At 48.0% G+C, this 25,297-nt stretch overlaps 1 protein-coding gene across 1 annotated transcript; it reads right to left on the reverse strand.

The window, feature by feature from the left end:
- Positions 1-419: 419 nt before the first annotated feature.
- Positions 420-25,090, reverse strand: LOC143369426 (serine/threonine-protein kinase 32A). Its single transcript, XM_076813329.1, has 10 exons — positions 24,367-25,090; positions 17,241-18,196; positions 15,654-15,709; positions 14,628-14,796; positions 14,091-14,288; positions 5,593-5,682; positions 4,731-4,897; positions 4,007-4,287; positions 2,663-2,872; positions 420-1,943 (listed from the first exon to the last, which is right to left on the reverse strand). Exons 2-10 carry the CDS (start codon positions 17,287-17,289, stop codon positions 1,778-1,780), a joined length of 1,386 nt encoding a protein of 461 aa, XP_076669444.1. The 5' UTR covers positions 17,290-18,196; positions 24,367-25,090; the 3' UTR covers positions 420-1,777.
- Positions 25,091-25,297: the final 207 nt, after the last annotated feature.

Genomic DNA, 25,297 nt, shown 5'->3' on the forward strand with positions numbered 1-25,297 from the left:
GAAGTGGCACTCCAGAAGGGCGATAATTATTTCGCTTGTCGAGGGGTTTCGAAGGCGGAGATAGAGGCGGGAGAAATGGACGAGTTCACCCCCTCGGTTCACCCTCGGCTCTTTTTCCGCGAAACGGCGCCCGCGTTATCGATTATTCAGCGCACCTTCGCGAGCCACGCGCTAGTTTATGCCGAATCCCCATTTGTAATCCTCCTTCCTAAACACTAGTCGTCGTGAATCGGGAGGACTCCGCGGCAACGCAAGGTTTACTAGCGCTTTATCCCACCCCCGCTGGATGATGGATCTCCTCCAATCTGCCGATCGAGTAGAAATCGTTTAATTTCCTTGTTTAAACACTGCGGAGGAAATTATTGCGACCGATAAAGGGGAGCGGGTGTGCCGAGTCATCGAATACTCCAACCCCCGGATCACGTGTTATAACATTCTTATATACTTTTCACGTTCGGTTTACAAAATTACATCGTTCTCGTTGTTCGTCGTCGATGATCCACAGCGCAGCCGTCGATTGGATCCTGAGCCATTGGACAACGCGTCGACGTGATCGAATAATGTCGCAATACGAATGATAATAGTCTGAGATTAAAATGTGAGATTCTTATCTATCTACGCTCTTACAAGCTTCGAAGTAGTCGTGGCCCTTTTCTTGCTTCTCTCCCGGCTTACTTACAAAATTGTCTTTGCCTCGGGGGTGTCGTAGCTTCTCTAGGAGGAAAGTTAAAGTACCACGTACGAGCTCTGTTCACCGACAAGCTGCACGAAACTTCGATCTCCCTCGTGGACCACTTTACGCGGACTTTTTCGTGGGAAACGGTACTTCCGTTCCTTCCCCCGGCTTCTCTCTTCGGTTTCCCGCTAACAGTGTGTTCCGCTTGGTCGAGTTTCCAGCTCTTATGAAAATAAACAGTAGGTACATTGCTGTTTGAGAAAGGGGGATGCACGGGGCGCATAAATAGTTCCATTGGCAGAGGGAGGGTGGGGATGAACTTCATGGAGACTTTTGTAAAAGGAACTCCAAAACAAGGGCGTCCGTAGACTTTTTTTCCAGAGGGGGCAAGTTTGGGGCGACGGGAAAGAAAAATATAGTAAAGAAACAACAACCCTGGCGATGCCATCGACAAATCGGATCACGGAGCGCGCGGTGCGAGTGGAGTAGCCCTCTTGCTTCTTTGAACCGATTTTGCAGTGTGAATATAATTAAGGGTGCCACTGTAGAGCCCGGAAAGGCAGCCTGATTTTGAGAATTTCTTATGCGAGTATAGTGAGTGGAATAAACATTTAAAACCTAAATTTAAAAATATTCACTTTTTTTAGCATAAACTAAATAAAGATCAGTTTTTAAAAGTAAGCCATTTTTTTCTCAGAAGCCAGAAGGGGCGACTGCCCTTTCGCCCACCTGTCCGGACGCCCATGCTCCAGAGGCAGGAATATTCTCGAATTTTGCAATTCCTCGCTGAAAAATTGAACGCAGAAAGAAAATACTTCAATCTTCTACGTCTACTCTACTTTTACTGAAAGGTGAAAGCACAAGTATCACATTGGCCCACGGGGTGGCCGAAGAACGTTCTTGGAATGAAATGAAAGGATGGAACGACTGAGTCGAGGTGTTCTCCTCCCTCCGGGTGTTCTTTGTCGCGGGATGGAGGTAAACAAGGGTGCGAGGGTAAATTCGGACAGCGGTGTTCCGCGACGCTCGAGAAACACCCTCCTTGGAAATGTGCTCCCCGACGTCCGGTTCCCGGCGCAGGAACCACCGTTGCGGAGGAATTTACGAGGTGGATGGCTCGGGGCTGGCGTCGATGTAGTCGATGTCGGAGGACGTCGCAGTGCTGCCGCGTCTGGTCTGCCGCGGGGATGCGCTTATGCGCGTCTTGACGCTCGTCGTCGAGACGCTCAGCCGGTTGCCGGCTCGCTGCGCTGGCTGCCGCTTCGTTCTGCAATCACGAGCCACCCTCTGAGGGAATGGAAACGACGGACACGTGGGATTCAGAGAAGCTGAAGCTCTCGATTCGGCTGAAAGAATTCGGTGAACCTCCGTCTCGACAATTCGGGGTTGCACTGTACTGGAGAAACATGTGGGGGCGCAGAGATCTCCGGAGCGTATTGGAAGCGTATCCCCACGTGTGCGGGGCTAAATGGTCAGGACAAAGTTTCGCTGTTGCTGCAGTTGGCTGCAGGCCAGAAGCATCGCGGTGAGCGAGATCGAAACTTGCAAAGAACCTTCGTAACTTTTCCTCCAGGCAGAATTTGTGGGAGGTTAAAGAGCCAGCGTTGCTCCCTATCACTAGCTTTGTTTTATCTCCCGGGGGAGCTCGAGGATTCTTCGCAAGCATCGATTATTCGCGGGGGTAGTTCCTCGAAGGGGATTCACCGTGGGCTGATGTAAGTTTCACGACTTCCGCTGGGTTGGAACACGTTGATCTTCTGGCTGGGGTTGAAGTAGAGGCGCGGGATTCATCGCGGTTCTTTGGAGTCTTATTCCGATCAGTATTTCAAAGTAATTGCCAATTAATAGCGAAGGGAAAGGGTCGTATATCATAGAATTCTATGGCTCGTTAAACCTTCTAACGATCGCTTTGAAATTCGTTGTGAAATACTTTTGTTAAATGGAGTTTGCGTATGGAGGGCGAGTATGATTGCGATTGTAACTCACTTGAGCCTCTCCTCGGCACCCATCATGGCAGTGTTCAGCTCCTCTTCCCACTGTTTCTCCCTCCTCTCTCTCTCCTGCCTCTCCATCTCGCGCTCCCGATTGTATACACGGTATTCCGGGATGAATGCTAATCTCCTGAGATCCCCGCTCGGTCCCGCGGCATCCGCGAGCCCAAGTGCATCCTCTGGAGTTTGCTCGACCTTCAGGGATCTGCATGGATAATGGGAGAAATCGAGTGTTCGAGAAACTCCGCTCCCCACGCCGAGTGGAGAATTCCGGTATGCGCACGGACAACGCGGACCCGTGTCTACTCACGGGCTTCGAGACGTTTCAGGTCGCTTTCAACCCTGGGTGAACCCCAAAGATTGTTCAGGGCTCGATGGATCGCGGATAACTATTTGCGTCCACTCGATTGTAACAAGGGAGGATTCCTAACCCGGGAATTCAGAAAATTATGAAACTTTGGGGATTTGCAGAGCAAGGGGAAAAATAGGGAATGTCATGAAACAGGAAAAATTGAAATTCCTTGTATTTTCCACTTAAATTTCATATAGACACTTTTTAGAGTAACATTTCGGATGTGGCTGAAATTTGAATATGCTGTAGTCTTTAGGGATGTATAAACATATCTCGAAGGATTTTTGACAATTTTGAAAAATGTCGATTTTACAACTGTTCGAAGGTAAGTGCTGACTTTTTGAATTGCACAAATATGGTTAAAAAAATTTGTTTCTGAAACTGAAATAATTTTTTCTTAAAACTTCAATGTCTCTTCTACAATTCGCCGTAAACCTCATCCCCATCCGTTTACTACTTCCATAGTTATAATTTATTGAAAAAAAGTTAGCACTTACCTTCAAGCAGCTGTAAAATCGACATTTTTCAAAATTGTCAAAAATCCTTCGAGATATGTTTATATATCCCTAAAGGCTAGAACATATTCAAATTTCAGCCACATCCGAAATGTTACTCCAAAAAGTGTCCGATTTCGCGTGGAATGACCCTATAGGTATGTATTACGCATTTTTTTTCCTACCAATATTTACTTCAAGGGGATGAAATTGACCCCTGAAAATCCGGCTATTTTCTGGAATAGATAGAAAAATATTTTCAGACAAAAGTCACTTGTTTTAATTAGGTCTATCATTTGGTAACTTCAAGTTCTTACAATTCGCGAGTTATAACACAAAGTCAGAGAGTAGCCGGATTTCCAGAGGTCAATTTCACCCCCCTGGGAGTGAATTTGGGCAGTAACAAAAATATATATCCCCAAAATTTCATAACTCTTTCAATTTTCGGTCCTTCCCCTGTAAGCTACGTTCACAGAGCTGTGCACCCCCTCACCTCTGCTTCGCAAGACGCTTCTTCTTCTTGTGCAGTGGCTTCGTCTCGATGATCATTTCCTCGAGCTCGAACGTTGGGTCGCAGTTGAGGTGATCCTTCGGCGGCACGAAGACTGGCTTGATCTGCTTGTTCAGCACTTTGTCGAAGTCCAGGTCCCTCATCACCCCCACTTGCTTCAGTTCCTTCAAGGTGGACACCCGTGCCCCTGGCGCCACGGTTAGTAGTCTGTCTAGGAGCTCGCGTATCGAGGAGCTCCATCCAGAGGGTGTCGGACTTTCCTCCTGGAGGGCGTTTCTTTTGTTAGGAAGGTCGAGGAGGCTTTTGCGATTTCACGCGAGAGTCGATACTCCTCGGAGGTTCCTGGCGAGAGCAATATTCTTTCGTGAAAGACAGCCGATATTTCGCCAACGTTACACCTTGGGCACTTCGTGACAGCTGCCTTTAATCCTGGCGAAATCCTTTTCGGAAGGATACAGCTTGCCGCGAGGAACCTCGAGCGGCGCCAGTGGAAACAGAAACACAGCCAGAAGTGCTCGTAAAAGGCGGGGACGTTATCATTAACGAGATAAGGAATGGACAAAGAACGAGGGAAGATTCTGCGGGAGTAAAGGGATATCTTGGGGGTAGCAAGAAGCGATCCAAAGGGAAAATATAACTCCGTGGACACAGAGTAGTCTCATTGTCAGTGATGGAAGGTATAAAAGGATTTTATCGACAATTTCACCTGTAGGATCCGTAAAGCTTCTCTGTGCGAGGTGGTGGAGTGGAGAGCATAAGGGCGTTCCCCGGCAAGGGTTTCCCAAGCAAGGATCCCCAGGCTCCACCAGTCCACGGAGAAACCGTAGCCAAGGACTCCGTATTCTTCGCAGGAGCACATGTAGATCTCTGGAGCTGTGTCGAAGCATCGTTAAAACTAACAAACGCCTTAGAAGCCACCGTGCTACTCGTTCGAAGTACCGTAAACTCGGGGAACAGTGGCAGTACAGAGTAACATTGGCAGTTACGTACCTACTTACCAAGTATTAAAGAAGGAAAAGAATATAAATTTTATGCATTTTCACACTTGTAGTACAATCACAAGTGATGTAATGTTCTATAGAAAGCTCTATATTTTTATTTACACGAACAAAAAAATCCCTAACTCTGTTTTTTGTTAGTGGCTTCAGGGTGGCGTGGCCCCTTAAAGCAAATGTAACAATGTCAATTTTTATATTGTATCACAAAATATTCCAAAATCATGCCAATGTTACCCCAAAGTTATGTTGCTAATTGAGGGCTCGGATGCAATAAGGGGACTAGGGCTCGAAAATGCGAAACAGTATTGTCCAAGCGCTAAGAAATATTGGAAAATTAAATGTTGTTAAACGTTGTTTAATATTTCTCGGCGTTTGGACAATACTTTCTCGCATTTTCGAGCGCTAGCCCCCTTGTTGCATCCGAGCCCTCAATTACTCACGCTTCTCGTGAAAATATTAATCGTTCGATAACCCATCATCAAATGTTCTAACTTCGCCCCACCAGTAGATTAAGAACGCGCTATCTCGGAATTTTACTCCCGATTAAACATCCTCACGACTGACTCGTACCTATGTACGGTTTCGTCCCCGACATGGACGTGGCCAGCTCCCCGTCCTCCAGCACCGTCGCGATGTTGAAGTCCGTTACGTGCGCGTGTCCTGGGCAGAAGAGGGTAATCGTTGTTACGCAAGCCGAACGAATCTATCAGGGACATTACCCCGTCGCGAAAGCGCGACTCGTCAGGCGCACTCGTCACCGAACGAGTCCCATTGCTTTTCCCTCGTTGTGTAACGTAGCGGAATCGATTAATCGTCAGCTGGCGACCGATCAGCCGCAGCTGTCAGCTTGAGGTGTCATCTGCGTGGCTTCGATCAACCTCCAGGATCGAGTGTCCCGCTGTCCCTACGAAACGGGGCCCTCGGAGGGAATTTCAACGCTAGTCAGGTGCTCCACTCTTTGACATGGAAATGTATAAAGTTCCCAGGGAAAGCGAGTAGAAGGGCTCGGTTGATAGGGATTTAGAGCTCCCCCATATTTCTGTGCTCCTAGATACGATCACTGGAAACGGAGGGTTCCCAGCGATTGTCTTATTAAAGGTTTACATACGTCGAGGCGGATTCAGGAGCCTGTCGTTGAGGGGGCGAAATATGTAACAGTACATAAGTAAATTTTTTAACCCTCTTTTGCAAGATTTAAAATTTGCTTGTAACTTATATTTTAATATCTCTATCTGATACTATAGCCTAAATAATTAAATTCACATTAATTATTTATACAGAATAATACACAGTGTCATAATATTTTTCTATTTTATTACCTCTGGATCCGCCCTTGCATATACGTTTCTCGGCACTAAAACGTGGTCAATGTTTGGCAGTGATTCGGGGATAAACTATTAGTCCGATTGGTTTAATTGTTTTTTTGTTACATAGATACATGTTTATAGATTATAAAGCAGGTCTGAGAATAGGAAAATGTTTAAAAATGTGCTAAACAAGTTTAGTGGCGTCGCTCCAAACCGTGTGCACAATTCAGCTTGCAGGATCGGTCTGAATAAAAAATCTCCGATTTTTTAACAATCTTTGGGATCGCAGTTATTCGGTGACGTCGCTATTTTTGCGCCAAAAAAAAATTACGGCAACGATAACACTTTGAAGAAAAGGGTCGTGATTTTTGCTATAGAAGTCGTGGGTTTTTTATTGTCATTAAAAACTGGTTCAATTTAATTGAAAAAGTTCACCGCCACCGGATAACGAATCTTGCGTAGAATATGTGTACAAAGAATAAAGTTAATCGGATGAACGGCGAGGCAGTTATCGAGGCCGTCTTGGAAAATGATGTTGCGAGAGAAACCCGCATTTTTCAAAAATTTCCAATTCTCATACCTGACGCATACAACCATACCTATAAAGCACAAAAGGAATTAAACCAATCGGATTAATAGTTTATCCCTGAATCACTCGCTAACATCGACTACGTTTCAGCGCTGAGAAACGTACATGACCCCTTAAGTAGCAACGTGCCCTCATTTGTCTGACGTTCCTATCTCGGTCCGCGGGTTCTATACAGGACAACTATCCGATTCCTACAACAAGCAGCTATTTCGGTAGCTCTGCAAGTGAGAGTTGAATCGATCATCCCCGCTGCCTGGTGGCTCACGAATATCTGATTCCTCCTTCGGCCAACTCTGTGGGAGCTGCTGTAACTGCGCACCGGGGTCAGTTATTTGTCAATTTCCACCGCGTTTAACAGCTATCTCGTCCTAACTCCCGTGCAATTAGCACCTTGGCGAGTTGAAAATTCAATTTCCACCGGGCAACACCCGCGTTCGCACGCGCGTTCTTTTGTACCCCGGCAGTCAGCCCGGCGAAACGACGAGGCTCTGTAAATTAAACGCGAGCGCCCGAAAGAAGGCAGGGGTGCTTGAAATCCGGCGAGCGTTTCAAGGGATGAAACGCTAGGGCAAATAGAAAGTTCCCCGATGGAATTAACGCGGGCCCCGCGCCGGCCAGTAATTTCCAAGGGAATTTTTAAAAGCCTGGATCGCACGGCTACTCCGTCTAACAGCCGTTCACCGTGAAAGGGTTAAAAAGCAGGGGCTTTGTGCCCGGTAGGATGTTTTCTTTTTTTTACAGACAATGGAGCGTTCCAGGCTAGAAGAGACGCGACGCCTGCCAGCCAGAGCGGACACGCCGGCTCGTAATTTTAAATGATGCAGAAGCAATCCCAGGGTTCAAGCAGCTGTCGGCTAGGCGCGGCAGGAAATTAGGGTTACCGTGCCCTTGGACATCCACTTTTGGCGTAGCACTCTCATCCGCCTCTATCCCCACTTTTGATTTCACTTCTAAATTACTGCCACCGCGATTTCACGTTCGCCCGAGCGTTCCTCAATTTCGCGGATGCTTAATAAAGATCTCCCTTCGCTTTAAGCAGGCTCCGAATACCTTTCGAGAGTGTACAATCCTCTTTTCAGCTTCTGCTTAATAATTTTCCTTTCCCGCGGCTAACTTTTCACAGCGACACCCGAGGGTCCGTCAGGCACGTGATAAGATTCGCGAAATTGCGTCACGCTGCAAGCACAATTTCTAATTTCACTCAGCGAAGCTGGAAATGCGGCGATACACAGGGTGTACGAACACGAATTCCTTTCGCGAAGTGAGGCTGCGTCAGGCAGCAATTTGTAAACTGAACCAAAGGAAGGATGTTTTTCATCCCCTGGCGAGATTAAGTTTGGCTCTCGGAACTATGCAGTCGCTATGCAGGCGGTATCATTTCAATTCACTGACGAAATTGCTCAGCCCCTCCCTCCAAGTTGCTCCGTTGGATTCCGATTTTAATCAGTCAGGATTGGCGGGCTTCGGTAGTCGATGCTAAGCGATTCTGACACCGAGAACGGTGCGTGTCGCGCACATTGGTGGAAAGAACGATCGATGACATTTTTGCCTCTGTCATCGGCTTTGCCAGAAAAATTCATAAAAAATGTGTGGAATCTAGGTGATGGTGAAGCTTTTGTTCTAAACTTCTGTCCAGAACTGTGGAATGCTACGTGAAGCGTAAGGGGAATAAAGAATTTTATGAAAGAATAAAACCGACTTCAGAAAAATAAAAATGCACTAAACGGTGAAAATTATTATTTTATTGCTTATTTTTTTCTGATGCCTAATTAGGGTATAAGCCTCGTGTTATGAAGTACGCAAATAAATTCACTGAACCCTGTTTCTTTACTGGTGGACTAAAGTATTAAAACTTAATTCTCTCGATGAAGCTGATTTGTGGCATTCCAATTAGAATTAGAGGCTCATCCACCAATTATTACAGGATACACTTCTGTACTTATTACTCTCATTAGATACAAACTACCAAATTTTATCCTATAGGCATTAAAAAAATGGATAAATTAGCCAAGCTGCTAAAGACAACAGCAAAATTAAAATTACTCTAAAATAATATTAATATAAATTAATCTTATCAATAAAAAAAAACTCCTTATTTAACATCTTAATTACATCACTAAAAGGCTGTAGTAGCCCACAAACCCCTACTTTATTTGGCCCCTGTATTTCCCCCTTACCCTTCACATAAATGTTGTTTTGTTCTGCCTCTCCCTTCAGTAGATACCTCCGTCGAATACAAATGCGAGTCAGTTGATTCCTAACACTTGAAAGTAACTCTGAACTTGAAAGGCATTCGGAGGTAGCCCGAGTCGTCTTCGACCACTCGAATTTCCTAGAGGAATTAATTTTTAAAGCAATCGAACTATGAGAATCGTGGGGAACGAAATTTCCAGAATGTACATCGAAGTCTCTTCTGATAGAATCCGATATCTCCTTGAATGTTGGACTTCATATTTCATCATTTTTCAACCCCCTTTGATCCCTCGCCACGGATTAAAACGGGCGCCGAGGGCAGTGGCTACGAGGACGGCGCGGAAGGTCGAAGGGAGAGGATTTCGGGGTCTTTGGTAGCTTCAGGGTCGAATGGAAAGCGTGAAATTATTTATAGGCTGAGTCAGTCTCTGCCGGTCGTCCGGCGAGGAAAGAGAGAGGAAAATTGACCGGATCTGCGGCCAGCTACGTCACCGGAATATAATGCTGTTCTCCATTGTGCCCGTTCTTTGACCTTTCGTGAACTTTCGAAAGCGGTTCTCCACTCTTCCCGAAGGGTTGAACGCGCAGCCTTCGACGGCGGTTAACTTAACGGTCGTGGCGCGAGCGAACGATTCGAGCAGTTTGACGAGCAGTCGCTTAATCATGCAACTTGTTGGGGAACAATGCTGATAGACGTGCAACTGGGACAGCCAGCCGCGGAGGAGAACTCGCACCGTTGCCGGAGAGGAAATTGGAGGTTTTTCCAAACTGCATGGACGAGCACCGGGGTGCAGTTCGGACAGCCAACCCCCATTGATTCCCAATGTACCGGGAAGTTGACAAAAAAGAGAAGGGTGCTCGATCATGACCGTGACTCGAACGTAGCTTCTGCAAATTTCTACTTCACTTCAGAACGCCTCTTGCGCGCAAAAACTTGCGTGGCTTTTTACATCGAGCTCGTTCGACCGTCCCCGTTGCTCGAGCTACTTTCAGCCTGCAATTTTCGCGCTTCATTCATCTCATTAAACTTGAGCATTACTCCCCTCTCTGTTCAAAGGTGGGTCGTCCCCATTCCGGGAACGATGTTGATTTTTGAAAGAGGTCTCCCATTTTCATAATTGCATCGCGTTTCGGAGGATGAGTCGCCTGGGGACCGTTGTCAAGCGGATCCATGCGCGTCTGATGCATTTCCCCATTCATGCCAAGAGTAGCGCCTTCGCGATGGAGCTGGATTTTGGGCAGCAGGGATCAGAGAAGAGGAAATTGGAGAGTATCAGGGAGAGAGAGAGAGAGAGGAACGGGGAGCTAGAATGGCCAGCAATAAATTCCCTACTCAGCCAAATTGCCGGTATTGCTGTGCAGCATTCCATGTAAATACTATTGATTTCCGAGCCCCGCGAGCCCCAGCATCCCACTGGGCAATGCAGCAACCGGAGCAACGGCAGTGAGTCGCTTCATTCGGCATAAAATATCCCACGGTCAGACTTTCGTAAAGACGTCACGTGGCGCATAATTCAGAGGGCACAGAAGCTACATATTCGCCAAGCCGAGACAACCACATCGATATTGAATCAGCTTCGATATCTGCTCCGAGGCTCCGTCGCCGGCCACTTTAATTACCGTCAGAGTTCATATTAAACACACCGCATACGTGTCCCTCCACATCGAGGAACGTCTCCGAACTCGCCGGAGTTGCCTCGCTCGGATAAAGTATGGACCGAGCTCCACTGGCGCCGAACGTTTCAAAGCAGACGGTCGGATAACGTTGCGTGCAATAACAAGCAATGCCGCTTTCATCGAGCCCGCTGCAGCGAGCACAAATCGAGCTGCAAGGGGGTCCCCTCGGCAAAGTGGATCGCGAGCACCGAACGTAAGCGAACGGCTGCGACACGTTCGCACGGTTCCGCGACGTCCCACGCCTGATTGCTACGTTTGTCCGCGATAATGTCGAAATCGGACGTAAACGGATCGGTTGACATGCAAACGAAGCGAAACCATGGTCCGCCAGGGGAGCGCGCCCCTCCGTAGCCAGAATTTCGGATTCCCGTTCTCGGACGCGAACGGCTGACGTTCGCAACAACGCGGAGCGTGCCGTTGAATATATTCGGGCTCGGCGACTACATCCAATGGCCGTTAATTAAAGGAGCGCGGTGCCCCTTTCGAGCGGGCGAGACCTTCTAATTTCATTCTCCGCTCTTCATTTAGGATGATTTGCTTCGCGGGGGTGGCTTTATTAGCGGGCGCGACCACGCGCCGGCTAGGGCACCCTCGAGCCTTCGTATCGAGAGCAATTGGCCCCGTGGGTGTGATGGGAAAATTGAAACCGCACGAGCTCCTCTTTTACTGACATCGTCGGGGTGGAACGTGGCGGTCGAGGGGGGGCGCGCGCGGACGTTGATGCGATGAGTTTGAGGTTTCAGCTGGAATTACAGAGAAATCCGCGCGGCTTGTAAATCGCGGGCGAGCAAATCAAGCCTGCGCTTGAAATTTCATTTTCCTTTCCTTCTGCCAACAGATTCCACGCGTTACGGCAATTCCTTAGCGGTTAATGGCGCACGTTAACCCGGGAATTACAGCGGCTAACAGGTTCCCGCGGTTTCTGTATATAACCACGGAATTTCTAGCTGCGCTAACGTATTTATTATCTGTAACTGGAGCAAAAGCTGCGCGGATTCGCGTTATCCAGGGAACTCTGCCTTACTTCGGCTCCCTCGCGTGGCCGCGTTTTAACGGTAACAGGGGCGGACCGAAGTCGATATTCCGATAGTTTGGAAATTCCGCGCAATTTTCGGGGGACCTGGCTCGGTTATTGGCTCGGGGGAACTCGACGTTGGTGAGCCCTCGGTTGACGCTTCGATTCGATCCTTCCTGTAGCATTGTTAACGATCGCGGATTTACCAGCGTTCGTTTGCCTGTAACAGGCCGATACATTTGCAACCAATTATCTGGGAATATGTGTTTCGATTTCCACGGTCCCGGAAAAGTGAAACACGCTCCGCGACTCGTTAAGGTCGCGAGCGAACGCGCGGAATTCTGCGGCCCTCCGTTTCAATTAACGTCGGCAGCGTTTTTGGGAACAAAATTGCGCGATCTTCGAATCGCGAGGTAAGTGATGCAAACCAGCGAAGTATGGCCACTTAAGGGGACTAGGCAGTCGAAGAATCGATTTTTTTATTGCATTTTCCGAAAGGACTAACTTTTCTCAATAAAATGCCCCTTGGTTTATAGTAAAATTCGCAAAATTGTAGATTTGACAGCTAAAAACGTCAAGCATTTGTAAAATAGATATGTGGACAAAAAAAATATTTGTTTACTCTACGCGATAGTAATAGACATTGAGTAAAAGAACAGGTCTGTGCTTGCGTTCATCTTCTTGCAATTAATTCGCAGAGAATAGTTGATTTCCGAGCGATTTGACTGCCTAGTCCCCTTATGGTCCCGCGCTCTTTCCGCGGCTTAAAAGTAAATCGTCTAACGCGATTTATTCGCAATCTTCCGGTTCGGGGACCTCCGTTAGCACCGGTGGTGACGGTTCGCGAATAGGCGAAATTACACAGCCGCGTCGAGCCCGGTGACCGGAAATAACATTTCCCTGCCACCCTCGAAATTTTCTTCGGATGTCCCGTTCGCTGAAATTCCTCCGCACGTTCTACACAATGCGAAATTCACGGCGTGTCATTGCTCCCGCGACATATCCACCGGGGAAATCTCGCGATATTCGCGGAGCGCGGCTGAGAATTGCTGCGAAGATCGATGGAGGCGAATTACCTGTAGGCTAATTGTGGGACAGTTGCCGCACCTTACGCAAAATTGTCACCGTGTCTAAATTTTGCAATGAAAATTTGTTCCAAGGGTACATATTATTAGTTGAACATCTTGCCCTACTACTGGCATTAAAGAAAATCAAAACTTTAATATTTGTCACCCTTAAAAAATTGAAACTAAAAACATCCATTTTTTAGGAGAGACGCTGCCTAATATGACCTATTCTGTCCGAGAAATATTCCACAGAGTTCCTTTAACGTATTACAAAATTTATATCACGAAAAGCTATGATTTTTTAACTACTACGATAGCAAAAATAAACTCTACGTATAACTATTGAGGCAAAGTGCGGGAGGCTTGCCTAAAAAATAGCAAAATCTTGTATTTGTATTTTTGTTTTTCCTGTGTTTTTACACAGGATGGCGTTTCAAGCATTTTGCTTATATTGCCCAACGAACATTAGTCATTTTCATTTTTCCCTCCTCTCTCCTTCGGGTCCCAGCAGCAGCAGCGCACCGGGAGAAAGGTGGTCTCCCATCTTTCCCCAGTACACCGCCCCGTGATGCTTAACTTCGGTGATCTAACGAGAACCGGTGTTTTCCATCACGGCTACGGCCGCTGGTTAGCAAAATCTTAAAAAGTAATAATGGAAACACGTTCTCGTCTATTAATCTAAACTAAACGAACATCCTGAAGCACATAAAATCGACAGTGTTGTATTTCATTACCGATAACCCTGAGATACCGAAGGTGCGGCGTCTCTCCCGCAATTACCCCATGGGAAAGAGGCTGCGTCCTTACGGGGAAATTAACATTTTACCGGCGATTGATTCAATTCCCCGCGAGGTGGACGGCGAGTCCCTGAGCCGGGGAGAAATTTCGCAGGCTCTTCGCTTTTCGATTGCACCGGGAAGAAGGGCAGCGACTGCCTCTTCGCGAGCTTTTCCTTTCAAGGGTTATAATACTCGCGACGCTCGTAAATCGGTAAGATCCCCACACGCGCCACGTTCTCAGCGTGCCTACGTCGCGCTGAAGATTTCATACGAGGGAGCACTTCCTTCCGGAGAGGTTCCGGAAGCTTTGAATTACTTAGCAGCTCGGAGGAACGGAGAGGGGTTGCCTGGTTGGTTGATCGAAGCCGGCGCGGGAGGAGCGAGGGAAAGACGAAGTGAATGTTTAAAGCAGCGAAGAGAGAGCGTGGCCTCTGCCCTTACCTTCCTCGTCCAGGAGGATGTTGTCGGGCTTGATGTCCCTGTGAACGATTTTGTGAGCCTGCAGGTAATCAAGAGCCAGCGCGATCTCCGCGACGAACAGCACCACGCTTTCCTCCGTGAACACCACTTCCTGCTGGATGTGGTACCTCAGGTCGCCGCCGAGCAGCAAGTCCGACACCATGAACAGATCCTCCTCGTCTGCGACAAAAGAAATCCGCCCAAGAAGCTGCTTTCCCAACTATCCGCTTCCAAGAATTCGTGGACACGAACGAACTCTCCTGGATTATCAGCGAGGGAGGAGGCGGAAGCCTGGGGCTTTGAGCGGTGCAACGAAGTTTCTTCGGTTAATCAAGAGATCCGAGGGGAGGCGCGCAGATAATCGTGGGTAGAATTAGCGGGGGAAGCGGTGGCTGGAGGGATTATCGAGTCGATCCGGAGTCGCAAGCGTTGCAGGCGAACATCTACCGCGGAGGATCGGTAATGGGGGCTGATCCGTATGGAATTCGAGGGCACGGGGATGAAAAGCAATCGGCTTACCTTGGAAGCTAAACCATAGGTTCACCAAACAGGGGTGCTCGAGCTGCGAGAGGATCTCCACTTCGCGCGCCACGTTCTTGAGCGCGCCCCTCTCGGCGCACTCGCCCTTGTGGACGTACTTCATCGCGTACATGTTCCCGGACCGATCCCTCTTCTGCACTATGCACACCTATTAAGAAGTAATTAATTGCCCGCAACCGGGCGTCGGATGAATTACGGCTGGCCGTGGGTGGGGGGGTAATTAGCCCTTGTTTCAGTAATAAAGCTTGTCGGGGAGGCGAGTGCTCGCGGAGAAGGAATGTGGAATACGGTGCAGCTTGGAGACAATAGAGGACGAGGGTTTTCTGACGGAAATTTGGGTCGTTAACGAGTGTAGGGTGGATCGCGGATGGGATCGTAGTCAGCGTGGATGTTTCGCCATCTTTCAAGCTCCCCGTTACAGAATTATGGCGGGGAATTCGAGACGAAAGAATGGTCTGATGTTTCCAGCTTGCGCTATTAACGAGCAACGGGTTAGCTATGAAATTCACATTTCCAGCGCACGAAAGCAATCATCCACCGGAGATTTTCGATTTCGCGAACGCGATTAGTCGTGCCATAAATCGGATTAATCAGGCGCTAATTCGTTAATGAATAGCGCGAGTGGTGCTCTCAAATGTAATAATATTCCAGTCAATATGCCTATCGTATGATAAATCTCTCGCTGCCGATCGGTTGCGCGTCTCCCAGCACAGACGAAATATGAATTTGCGATTAATATCTTCCCTGTAACTGTGGCTATTATTCTCTCGATAATTATTCTGAATAGTAATTAAACCGCATCCGGCAAATGAGACGATTTTAGAATCGCAGATTTCATTAAATGCCGAGGGCGGCATTTCGCCGATACCCGTTGCGGAGAAGAGGAAATGGGATGGAAACGGCAATGCGGTGAAACACACCTAGGTGCAACGGTACGAGCCGTCAAACGGGGAACAAAGGTTTTAATTAAAGGTAAAAAAAATATTGAAAGGTTCGGTTGCATACCTTGCCGAAGCTGCCTTTCCCGATAGCGCGCAGGATTTGAAAGTGATCGAAGTTCACTGTAACGAGAAACAATAGGGGTGAGTTTAATAGAACGAACGGTGGCGGTGGAGCGAATTTTTTAAACGATCCGAAAGGTCAATGTTTCATAGACACTCCTGCTTTCCCTTAACCCAGAGGGAACAATGGAGGTGTTTTTGGGAGTGGATGGGGCCGGGCGCGTACCTCACAAAGGAGCCAATTAACGGGGAACTTAGGCGCGCACGCTTTAGAACTCGCTAGGTAGAAGCGAACTAAACGGAGCCGGTGGAAGTTTATCATCGTTGATGCTCGCGACGCGGTTCGCTCCCTAAAATCGTCTCGTCGTATCCTGTCAACCGACGTTCCGCGGCGAGATCTCGAGCGATGGAAATTTGGAGCAGCTCCAAGTTTCCCGCCTTTCGATCCTCGACACACGATGCACCAGATCTAATTAACACCTCGCCGACGAAGCGGAACGGTTTCTGCAATGACGCGACTAGAAGCCCTCTTTGAATAGTTGTCGCGAGATGGCTTGGGGGGGAATTGATACTGCATCGCTGTGGAATTCTGTGGGAGTCAAATTTGGGGCCACGAGCGAAGTTACCCAAATACCAGTGGCGGATTTAACAGGGCGGCTGATGAGCAGTTTCCGCCTGGGCCCCTGCCCAGAAGTCCACATCTCCACAAAAAATTGTGTTTAGGTATGGGTATCTTAGCACTAGGGTAAACCAACCAGTGAATGACTGAATTGTTGAATCTATGGACCTTTGAGATTAATAGTTGAATATATTTATGTATAACGACAAAACAACTGTTGAAATTGCATGTAAATTTAATTTTCTTGAAATTTCTATAAAATAATTATTTATTCTTGTCTTTGGAAATTTTTTACTCAAAAGCTGTAACACATTTCTCAAAAAATCTTGTTTCCTATTATGGATTGCATCTAGTGCCGTGCATCGTAATTTTTTTATTTAAAAATATTTATCAATAACTAAGTTATTGTCCATCACTTGAAGGTTCTCTAAATATAAAGGCTTCCTTAATAAAAGACCCCTTAATACGCGTAACGAAAAATATAGGATATTAAAAGTGCAACTAGACTCCATTTATAAAATTATACAATAATGTTGAAATTTATAATTGACATTTCTTTGCCTACTGGTTGGTTGACCCTATATCTTGTTTTCGTACTACCGCACTTGGCCCGTTTTTAGCAAACTACCTCTTCATTTTCCCCCAAAAATGAGCCCCTCGGAACGTTTGCCACCTGCGCTTTTTTCCCTTAAATCCGCCACCGGCAAATACAGAGATGTTGGAGAAGTGTTAGTTGCACTTGATACGGTAGAAGGGGTAGAATATGCGATATTGCTTCTGACAATGCAATTCGCGAAGGCGCCTACGAGGCGACACTGACATTTCTTCTAGACCGAGCTCGCTCGGCCTCTCGCCCCTATCGAGCTGCTAATACCAACCCCTTTCTCGGTCGAAAGGAGAGGCACGCGACGGTCGTTCACCTTGAAATATTACACGCAGTTGGCAGAAAGCAAGCGCAGAAAGAGTACTCACCCTCTTCACCGGGGGTAGGCGCGCTCCGCGTCGACTGATCGCCACCCATTTTCGCCCCTCAATGGATCTCGATACGTGACGTGAGAGGCGGTGGTCGATGTAGCATTGTCGAGGCGTGGAGAGACAGCCACTCTGAAATCTCATGCTTCCACCTCGTCATGGCTCGGTTCTTCAGTGGATCGGCTTTCCCTTTCCTCCGACGGGTCGTCTCGTTCTTCGCCCTCTTTCGTACTCGAGGCCACTTAATCTTCTTTCCTTCTCTTCATATTAGCTCTCCCCACCGAGCCGCTGTTATTACAACGTCTACTCGAAGGCTGTTTCCTTCTTTCGGCTCCCTTCGTTACCCTCCCGTGTCACCTTCCCGACTCCCCTTTGTCCCCTTAGCACAACCAGTTGTCTACTTTGCCCTCCGCTTCTCTGCTTTGCTCTTTAATTGATGTTCCTATCCCCTCGCTGCCCGCGCTCAAGCCTGCTTTCCTTCTAATTCTTCAAGTTCCTGCATAGCCCCGAGGCTTTGTCTTCCAGTCCTCCGCTTTGTTCTCCTCCTTCCATTCCTGCTTCCTACATCTTACCTCGTTTCACCCTCTATTTCGTCGACTTCCTGTAACACCGCAAACTCTGCCCCAGTCCCTTCGATCTTCTCAGGCTTTCCTCGAACCCTTTTCTTCTGCTGCCACCTTTCTTATACTCTCACCGCTCCCACTATGCGTACACCATTGGCTGCTTCTTCTTCTCAACGTTCGCCGCGGAAGCTTGTCAGTCCCCGAGAAATCCACGACGAACTGTTGCCCTCTAATCGATCGATCTCTGCAGCTACGGTCGCGTTAATTACCGCCGCGGCTGATCGTGCATTAATTAAAGCCAGCCTCGCGCTAATTCGCGGGAATAACCGGGAACGGAAGCGTGGCCGCTGGTCGCCTAGGCCTCGTAGGCTGTTGCCGCTGCTCGATGGTCGCCTGCGATGGAGCAGAAATTCACCGTGATTGCCAAAGATCGTCCTAGAATTACTCGATCGGGGTTAATGGATCGTGGGTAGTGTTTCTTCTCAAGAATGCTTTCTCGAGAATTTCTCGAGAAATTTTATAATCGCGTATTTCTTGTTTCTCGAGAAATACTATAATTTCTCGAGAAACTTGAGTCTAGGAAAAATATTATAAATCTCATTTATTTTCGTAAATGAATGTATTAGTAGTTAATCGCGAACGTATAAACACATCTAAAATTTATAATACATCTTATTAATAATATTAGAAAATCGCAGTGCAGAAGATTCGATATTAACTGCTGAAGGTGCTCTTAAATTCTTATTTAAAAATTTTAAAAAATTGTATACTGAATTAAGTACTTAATGATTCTCTTGTGCCTATTAAAGAAGAAATTCAGAAAAGAGGAGATAAGACTATTGTATCCCGTATAACATTTTTCATTTAACAGCCAAGATAGATATGCGTAAAACGTGAAAATATAACAGTAACAGATTTTGCCACAAAAAAGAAATAGATTCGCTGACGCTACATTAGACGCATTGTGCTATTTAAAAATAATTTTTAAAACCAAAAAACAATGTCTCGCTTTGTACAAATTTTGTATTAACTAAATAAATTTACCAATTATATTTAATATCTATTCTTTCGTTTACGCAAGTTTTGTATAAATTAGACAGGAATAATCGTTTAGTTAAAGTTTTCTAGTGTTTTTCATAAACATTATCAACATTACTCCAAAAATATAATATTTGCAGTATTATTTCTCAATTTCTCGAGAATTCTCGAGAATTCTCAAGAAATATGCTCTGATTTCCGATTTCTCGAGAAACAAAAAATATGGAGAAATCAGGAACACTAATCGTGGGTTTGACTCGCGGGGCCAGGCAAGTGGAAATCGTGGGTTTGTTTCGGGGGTTGCAACGACGAGCCACTGAAGCGTGCTTCTACCGCAATCCAAGTCTGTGGGAAGAGGGTGCGATCCTAGGACGATATAAATTCTGATAAAAGTGTATAAAGAACGATATAAAGGGCTAAAAGGCACCCGCGAAGCTTCTGCCAGAATTTGTGTCGCACACAAGTTCATGCATAAACGTGCAACGCTACTTTTCTCCTTTCACAAAAGCCGGGCAGCTCGAATGTACGGCCCCCTCATGGCTCATTGTGTTACGCTAATTTCCTCGTGGCATTATGCCACGGTAAAGCTGGGCGTGAATACGACAAATTTCGCGAACAAATTACTCGGCTCGAATCCCCACGTGAATGGGGCTTCTTCCGCTGAATAGCGGTGGTCTCGTTTAAAAAATCCAGGGATCCCGCTTTTCTCTCGACTTCTTTTGCGAAATAAAGGGACTCGTCGTTAAATGGAGAGGCGGCCGGCGAAAGTTGGCGTTCACGAGGGTCGCGGCTCCCGGTTCCTCTGTCTGCTATTCTCCTCGAAGCAGAGGTGTGTATTACAAGAAGGAACGGTGCCAGGGTGGAACAGCCAGCGAAAGTTTCGTATTCCATCGACTTCAAAGGGAATCTCTAGACTGCACCGTAAACATTACCGACTTCTCCACTCTGTTTTAAAGCTCGCCCATTGCCTCCACCTCGAGCACAGCGCAGGGGTGGGCAAAAACGCGTATCGACTCCGCGTCTTTGGACAAGTTTCGCACGATCGGCGCGCATTTCTCTCGATTCCCAAGGGACACGAAAGAAACCTCTCCTCTCCGAATGATCGAGAGGAGAATCGTAAATGCGACTGTAAGCCCCCGCGGTTTACTACCCCTGCATTTGGGTAATTGTTTCTCGAGAGGCAGCAGGGTACCTACCCACTTTTACTTTGACCGATTGGAAGCGGTTTAAAATTTGGAGAAATCAAGTGGCTAAATAGTTGCACTTATAGGTACCCCAGTTTGGCTTCCAATTCAGTGCACGTAGACCGAATTCCATTTCGCCCTCAACCTACTTCCCTGGAAAATCCTCGAATCTAATTACTCCGAAAGTTGAGCCACGCCAGATATTCCTTTTAGTTGTCCCGCTAGTCGTTCAGTTACAAATTGCCCCTGGATCTCCACTCCTTTATTTATTCAATTTCATCCGCTCGCGGTCGAGCCACGGACTTCTTTTTTTATAGCAACTTGTGTAATCCCCGCACAGGGGCATGCCGCAGGATCGCTCGCAGCCATTCTGCTTTGGAGGACCGATTCACTTAACCCATCAACCTTTATCGCAACTCTGCCGCCATGATGCCGCGCAGTCGATGGCAATTTCTTTCGTTCATCCATCCCTTTGCAATATTTAATCGCGTTTCTCAGAGACAGAGAGAGAGAGTGGGAGGTCCCCGCTTATTGTACCGACGAGCGTGGATTTATTGACCGCTGTATGTTACAGCTCCCATGCTCATCGATAGACGTTACACACGCACACCAGCATTATGCCTCCGCCTCGAGCGAAATGTGCTTCAGTCGGATCGCAATAAACCCGAGGGGGATCGATAAAGCCCGGGACAAAAGGAGACGCGTTATGATTTCTTATCGCCGGCTCGTCTGATCTCGTCGCGGTGGATGGTATTAGACGCGGGTGAGATCTTCTTCCACCGAGGTCCGCCCACGGTTCTCATCGAGGCGCCATCGAAAGTAAATCAGGCATTCAGGGAGGCCTTCCTTGCCCGAGCCCCCTCGATCCAGGCTACTTTCGCGTTATTGGAAAAAAGAATCGCGGGACGATTGGCAAAAATCGTTTGAAACGTGACGTCCATGGAATAAAAGCCAAGTGCCCCGTTAACCATCCAGAGCGCAAACGTTTCACAAGCGAAGCGCAATATTCCCCCATGGATCGTTGCGAGCGCGAATTACCGAGGCTGTTAATCCGACGATTTATTCGCCTCGAAAACGCGCATCCGCTCGCCGATCCCTGTTATTATTTCCACCCCAGATTCCCGGAGCATTGCCGACCCATAACTTTCAAGGCGGCAGGATATAAATGACAGCTGTCGTTTCGCGATCCTCCCCTGTCCCCGGGTTCACCCTTTCCCCGCGGAGAACTTCCCGCGGAGATCCCCGGGATTCGATTCGCCCCGAATATGTGACAAAAACTTCGAATCTATCGAACATCTTATTCCTAGAAGCCTCCGTCGACCTCCAAGTTTCTCCCTCGCTATAAAACTTCGTGATAAAGAAGCTAAGGGTAGAGGAACCTCACCGCGACGAAATAGATTAGACGTTTGCAAGGAGAAGATCAGACGCTCACGCGAGGTTCGTCCCACGGATCTGTGACCGTCATTCGTTGACGTTTCATTATTTAATTACACCAGACCGTTATTTACACTCCGCAGGCAAACACCGCGTGATTACCGCTGGTTCGCCGGCGTGCACGAGCGTTTCGCAATTAACAACCCCCCCCCCCGGCCGGGGTTACGTCCTATCGATTCCCGTCGCCTACCCCTATTTTTCATCAGCAAAATTGCGTCCGCGCGGTTGTCGCCGGCCGACGATCTAAACGGGGCTGGTTAAAGTTTTAGGGGGATAACCCTTTGAAAGGACGTGCTTCAGTTTGGAGTTTCGAGCTCTCCGGATGAAGCCTCTCCTTTTGCTCGCGCCATTCAGCGAGCGCGGTCCGCCCGGCGATGAAAAGTGAGCCTTTCAGGGTAAAGGAAAACGCGCAAGCAGAGGGGACGCGCATTGAAGCGGGCTGAATAGGCTGCGGCGCCGGGAGCGCGAGGTCCGCGACTTCTCAGCGCGAGAAGTGGACGTCGTGCGCGGTATCGATCGATTGTTACCTCGCGCGATTCACAGCGCTCTTTGTTAATTTCCGCGTCGCTTCTAATAAACTCGATGGAGAGTCAAAGGACGGTCGACTGTGCTTGCAACGTAATAGGTGTCGGAGCTGTACGCGGCGACCTCTTGGATCCGTCAATCCTTTTCACGGAGCGAGGGGTGCCTGGCGAATCTGCGAGGACAGAAGGGAGCACCGAAGCTCTGTGATTTGGGAAGCCAGATGAAACATACGTTACTCTTTGAGCCTCGGCGAGATTCCTCGAGTGGTACCACCCCGCGTTCACCGGCCCCGATCCACGAGCATCGCTACTCGCCATCGTCGCTTCTTCCTTTCCCAGATCAGCCTTGTCTATCGGCGTCGCACTTCCGGCTTCGATCCGCGTTATTGTACTCGCGCATTAATATTTATCGCCGCCGTCGCTCCGCCTTCGTTCCGCGCGAATTATTCATCAGGGCCGTTATTGTTCACCGCTCCAACTTTTTCTAACCGTGAAACGGTAATTAATGTACGTGCTCGCTTTCTGCGCGCGGGTATGTTGCCGTTAAAAGCACCGGAATTATTCCCCTCGATCGGTTTTTTCAGGGATATTAAATCTGATCCGCGCCGCCCAGCCGCCCTTCCTTTCGCATTTGTATAATGCCGGCACGGCTCTTTAGCGATGTTAAATGCTTAAAGCGCCCTGCTCCCCGGCGGATATTCCAATTCCAGTGTATATTTGGCGGAAAACACGGACGCGTTGTAACGGCGATGTTACGCGGGGCGTTTTTGACCCGCAGTGCATTACAGCGCGGCATAAAGTACGGGGCAATATTTAACGATAAAGGCGTGACAGCGAGCGTGACGTAGCGCAGCTTTTAATGAGCTGTTGTAGAAATGCACGGCGGACAATTATTCCCCTGCGCGGCGTCGCGTTTTGGCGATATTACAATAATAAAGGGGAAGAAGGAGCTGGAATAAAATAAGTTTTCTAACGAGCATGCTGCGAAATGAACCCTGAGGCGGACGTAAATCTAGACGCTCGACAAGGGTAGGTCTGAAAGAGGCCGGGGAAGGTGAACGTGGTAGGGGGTGGATTGAATAAGTTGCGAGGGGTAGAAGTGTACAGTGTCGTGCGCTTAATATTGATAGAATTTTTACCGCAAAGTTTCAGTAGTGTCGTCTTACTCGGTCCTCTACAAATCTACGTGTTTCGTGCGACCGTACTACAGCTCTAAAATTATAATCTCACGAACAATAATGTTAAGGAAAATAGGACAGTGTTGCGGCATAGCGTCCTCTACGAGCACGATGCAAAAATAACGCGGTGCACCAAATTGCCGTCGCGTACCTAATATAAGATGCTTGGAAGATTATTCCTTTAATAAAAGTTGGATGGTACGAACGAGATCCGGGATGGAATTTTAACTCGCAAAGTTACGGCTGGCTTCTAAGAAAAAACCATGAAACGAGTGGCTATCAAAGAATGAAGATGTGAGGGATTTGGAGCAAAAACGGACTAACCGACATTTTTTTGCGAAATCGAGGTAGTAGCAGCAATGTATTCCAAGCGGCTGTAGTAATCACAAAAAATAGGAGAAACTAATTTTTATTCAACGTGGGTTGGACCGTTTTTGCTCTCACTGCCTCATACACTAGGGTAAAGGACCCAATTACTGACACCTAACCAGTTACTGTCACCTTAAGCTAATTTACTTAAAACAACGAATAAATAAACGCTGTAAAGTCATACGCAAAAAGAATTATGTAATTCAACCTATAATCTATACTATAGATTATATAGTATAATTTATTTATTCGTTATTTTAAGTAAAGTAGCTTAAGGTGCCAGTGATTGGTTAGGTGTCAGTAATTGGGTCCTTTACCCTAGCTTTACCACTCGGCTTCGCCCGAAATTTAGATTCTGATTTTAGAAAAAAAATTCTTTTTATTTACTTATTTATTTTTTTTTGTGAGAATAGTCTCATTCGTCTGGATTAGCTAGGCATAATCAGCTGGGACAGATTTCGGGACCCCATAGTTTACCGTTCGAAAGTTTTTAGGCGACAGACAAGACGCACACAAACACTTTCTGGTTTACACGTTAAGATACACCCGTTCCGAAAGTTCTTCGTGGTGGATTCCATTCACGAGTGCCCGGTGCGTGCGTGTGGCGAGCGAGGTCGAAGGAAAATCGACCGGTTTGATCGTGGATGGCGCGAAAATAGAAACCGGACGTGCAGCCGGGAGGATTTTGTAAGCGTGCACTTGGCGACTGATGAACAGACGCGCAGGATGTAGCGGAGAAGGCAGCGTAGGGTTAAATTACAGAATACATAGGATTACGTGGATCGACTTCCGTCAGTAGTGAAATTCAGACGTCTGACGTCGACCATCGGACTTACTTCACCGTCGAAGCCGTCGACAACAGAAAGCTACACGATCCACGGGAGCGAGACGGAGCTACAGGATACAATCACTATCATCGTGGACCATCGAGTGCAACAGTGCGCCCATTCACGTGTACTAGGGGCTCTCTCACTGCCGAGATACCGAACGTTCTCACAGTCTACCGCTATCACTCTTCACTCCCCCGCGTGCTGGGGACCCTAATCAGCGGATGGCGTCTACGAAGTGTCCAACTCCACTTGCACTCCTGCGGGTCCACTGGCGCGACGCTACTCGACGGTCATCCCCGCGCCAAGAGGCCGACGGGACCCCGAAGAGGATCCTGAAGAAGACCCCGAGGAGGACAGATCGTCAACTAGTGGCGCGCACAGGAGGACCTCCTCGCTCTGTCCAGCGTTTCACCGTCGAAGAGCGCGCGTAGTGGAACGTATGTGGCTCCCGTTGATGGTTCGTGGATAGTTGTAACGCGATCGAGCATGGTACAGCGACGGGAGGGAGAGGAGAATAAGGATCTAGACGGGGAGGCGAAAGGACGTTAAATTCGCGCGCCGAAAGCCGCGGATGTTCGTGTTGCCGCGGTCGCGGTCGCCGCACGAGTATCCAATGTTCCTCGGTTCAACGAAACGACGCTCGTGCCTCGAGTGTACGTGGATCTACGCCCGGCGTCTGCGCCGCGGCGCCTTGGCCAGTGGCTGCGTTTCAGCGCGTGCCATATGTAGCCGACGCTACGCGACGCGTCTTCGCGGTCGCCTCCGCACGCGTTACGATGCGCGCGATGTACAGGGTGACGCCGAATTGCGGGGTGCAAGCGTAGATCGGATGGATCCGAGGGAACAGTTCGAAGCTGAAGCGTCAGCAACAGTTCGCTCGCGCTCCCGCCGGAGCAGTGGCAACCCTTTACCCGCCAATTATCCCATGGTTCGATCT

This window comes from Andrena cerasifolii, chromosome 5 (genome assembly GCF_050908995.1).
Source record: "Andrena cerasifolii isolate SP2316 chromosome 5, iyAndCera1_principal, whole genome shotgun sequence".
Classification (NCBI taxonomy): Eukaryota; Metazoa; Arthropoda; class Insecta; order Hymenoptera; family Andrenidae; genus Andrena; species Andrena cerasifolii.

Coding starts and splice junctions, on each gene's coding strand:
- LOC143369426 (XM_076813329.1), bottom strand. CDS start 17,289: ATGGGTGGCGATCAGTCGACGCGGAGCGCGCCTACCCCCGGTGAAGAG. Junction 5,683..14,090: donor CATCCTCCTGGACGAGGAAG/GTAAGGGCAGAG, acceptor TCTTCTGCCCAG/GACACGCGCACGTAACGGAC. Junction 2,873..4,006: donor AAGCGTCTTGCGAAGCAGAG/GTGAGGGGGTGC, acceptor TTATCCATGCAG/ATCCCTGAAGGTCGAGCAAA.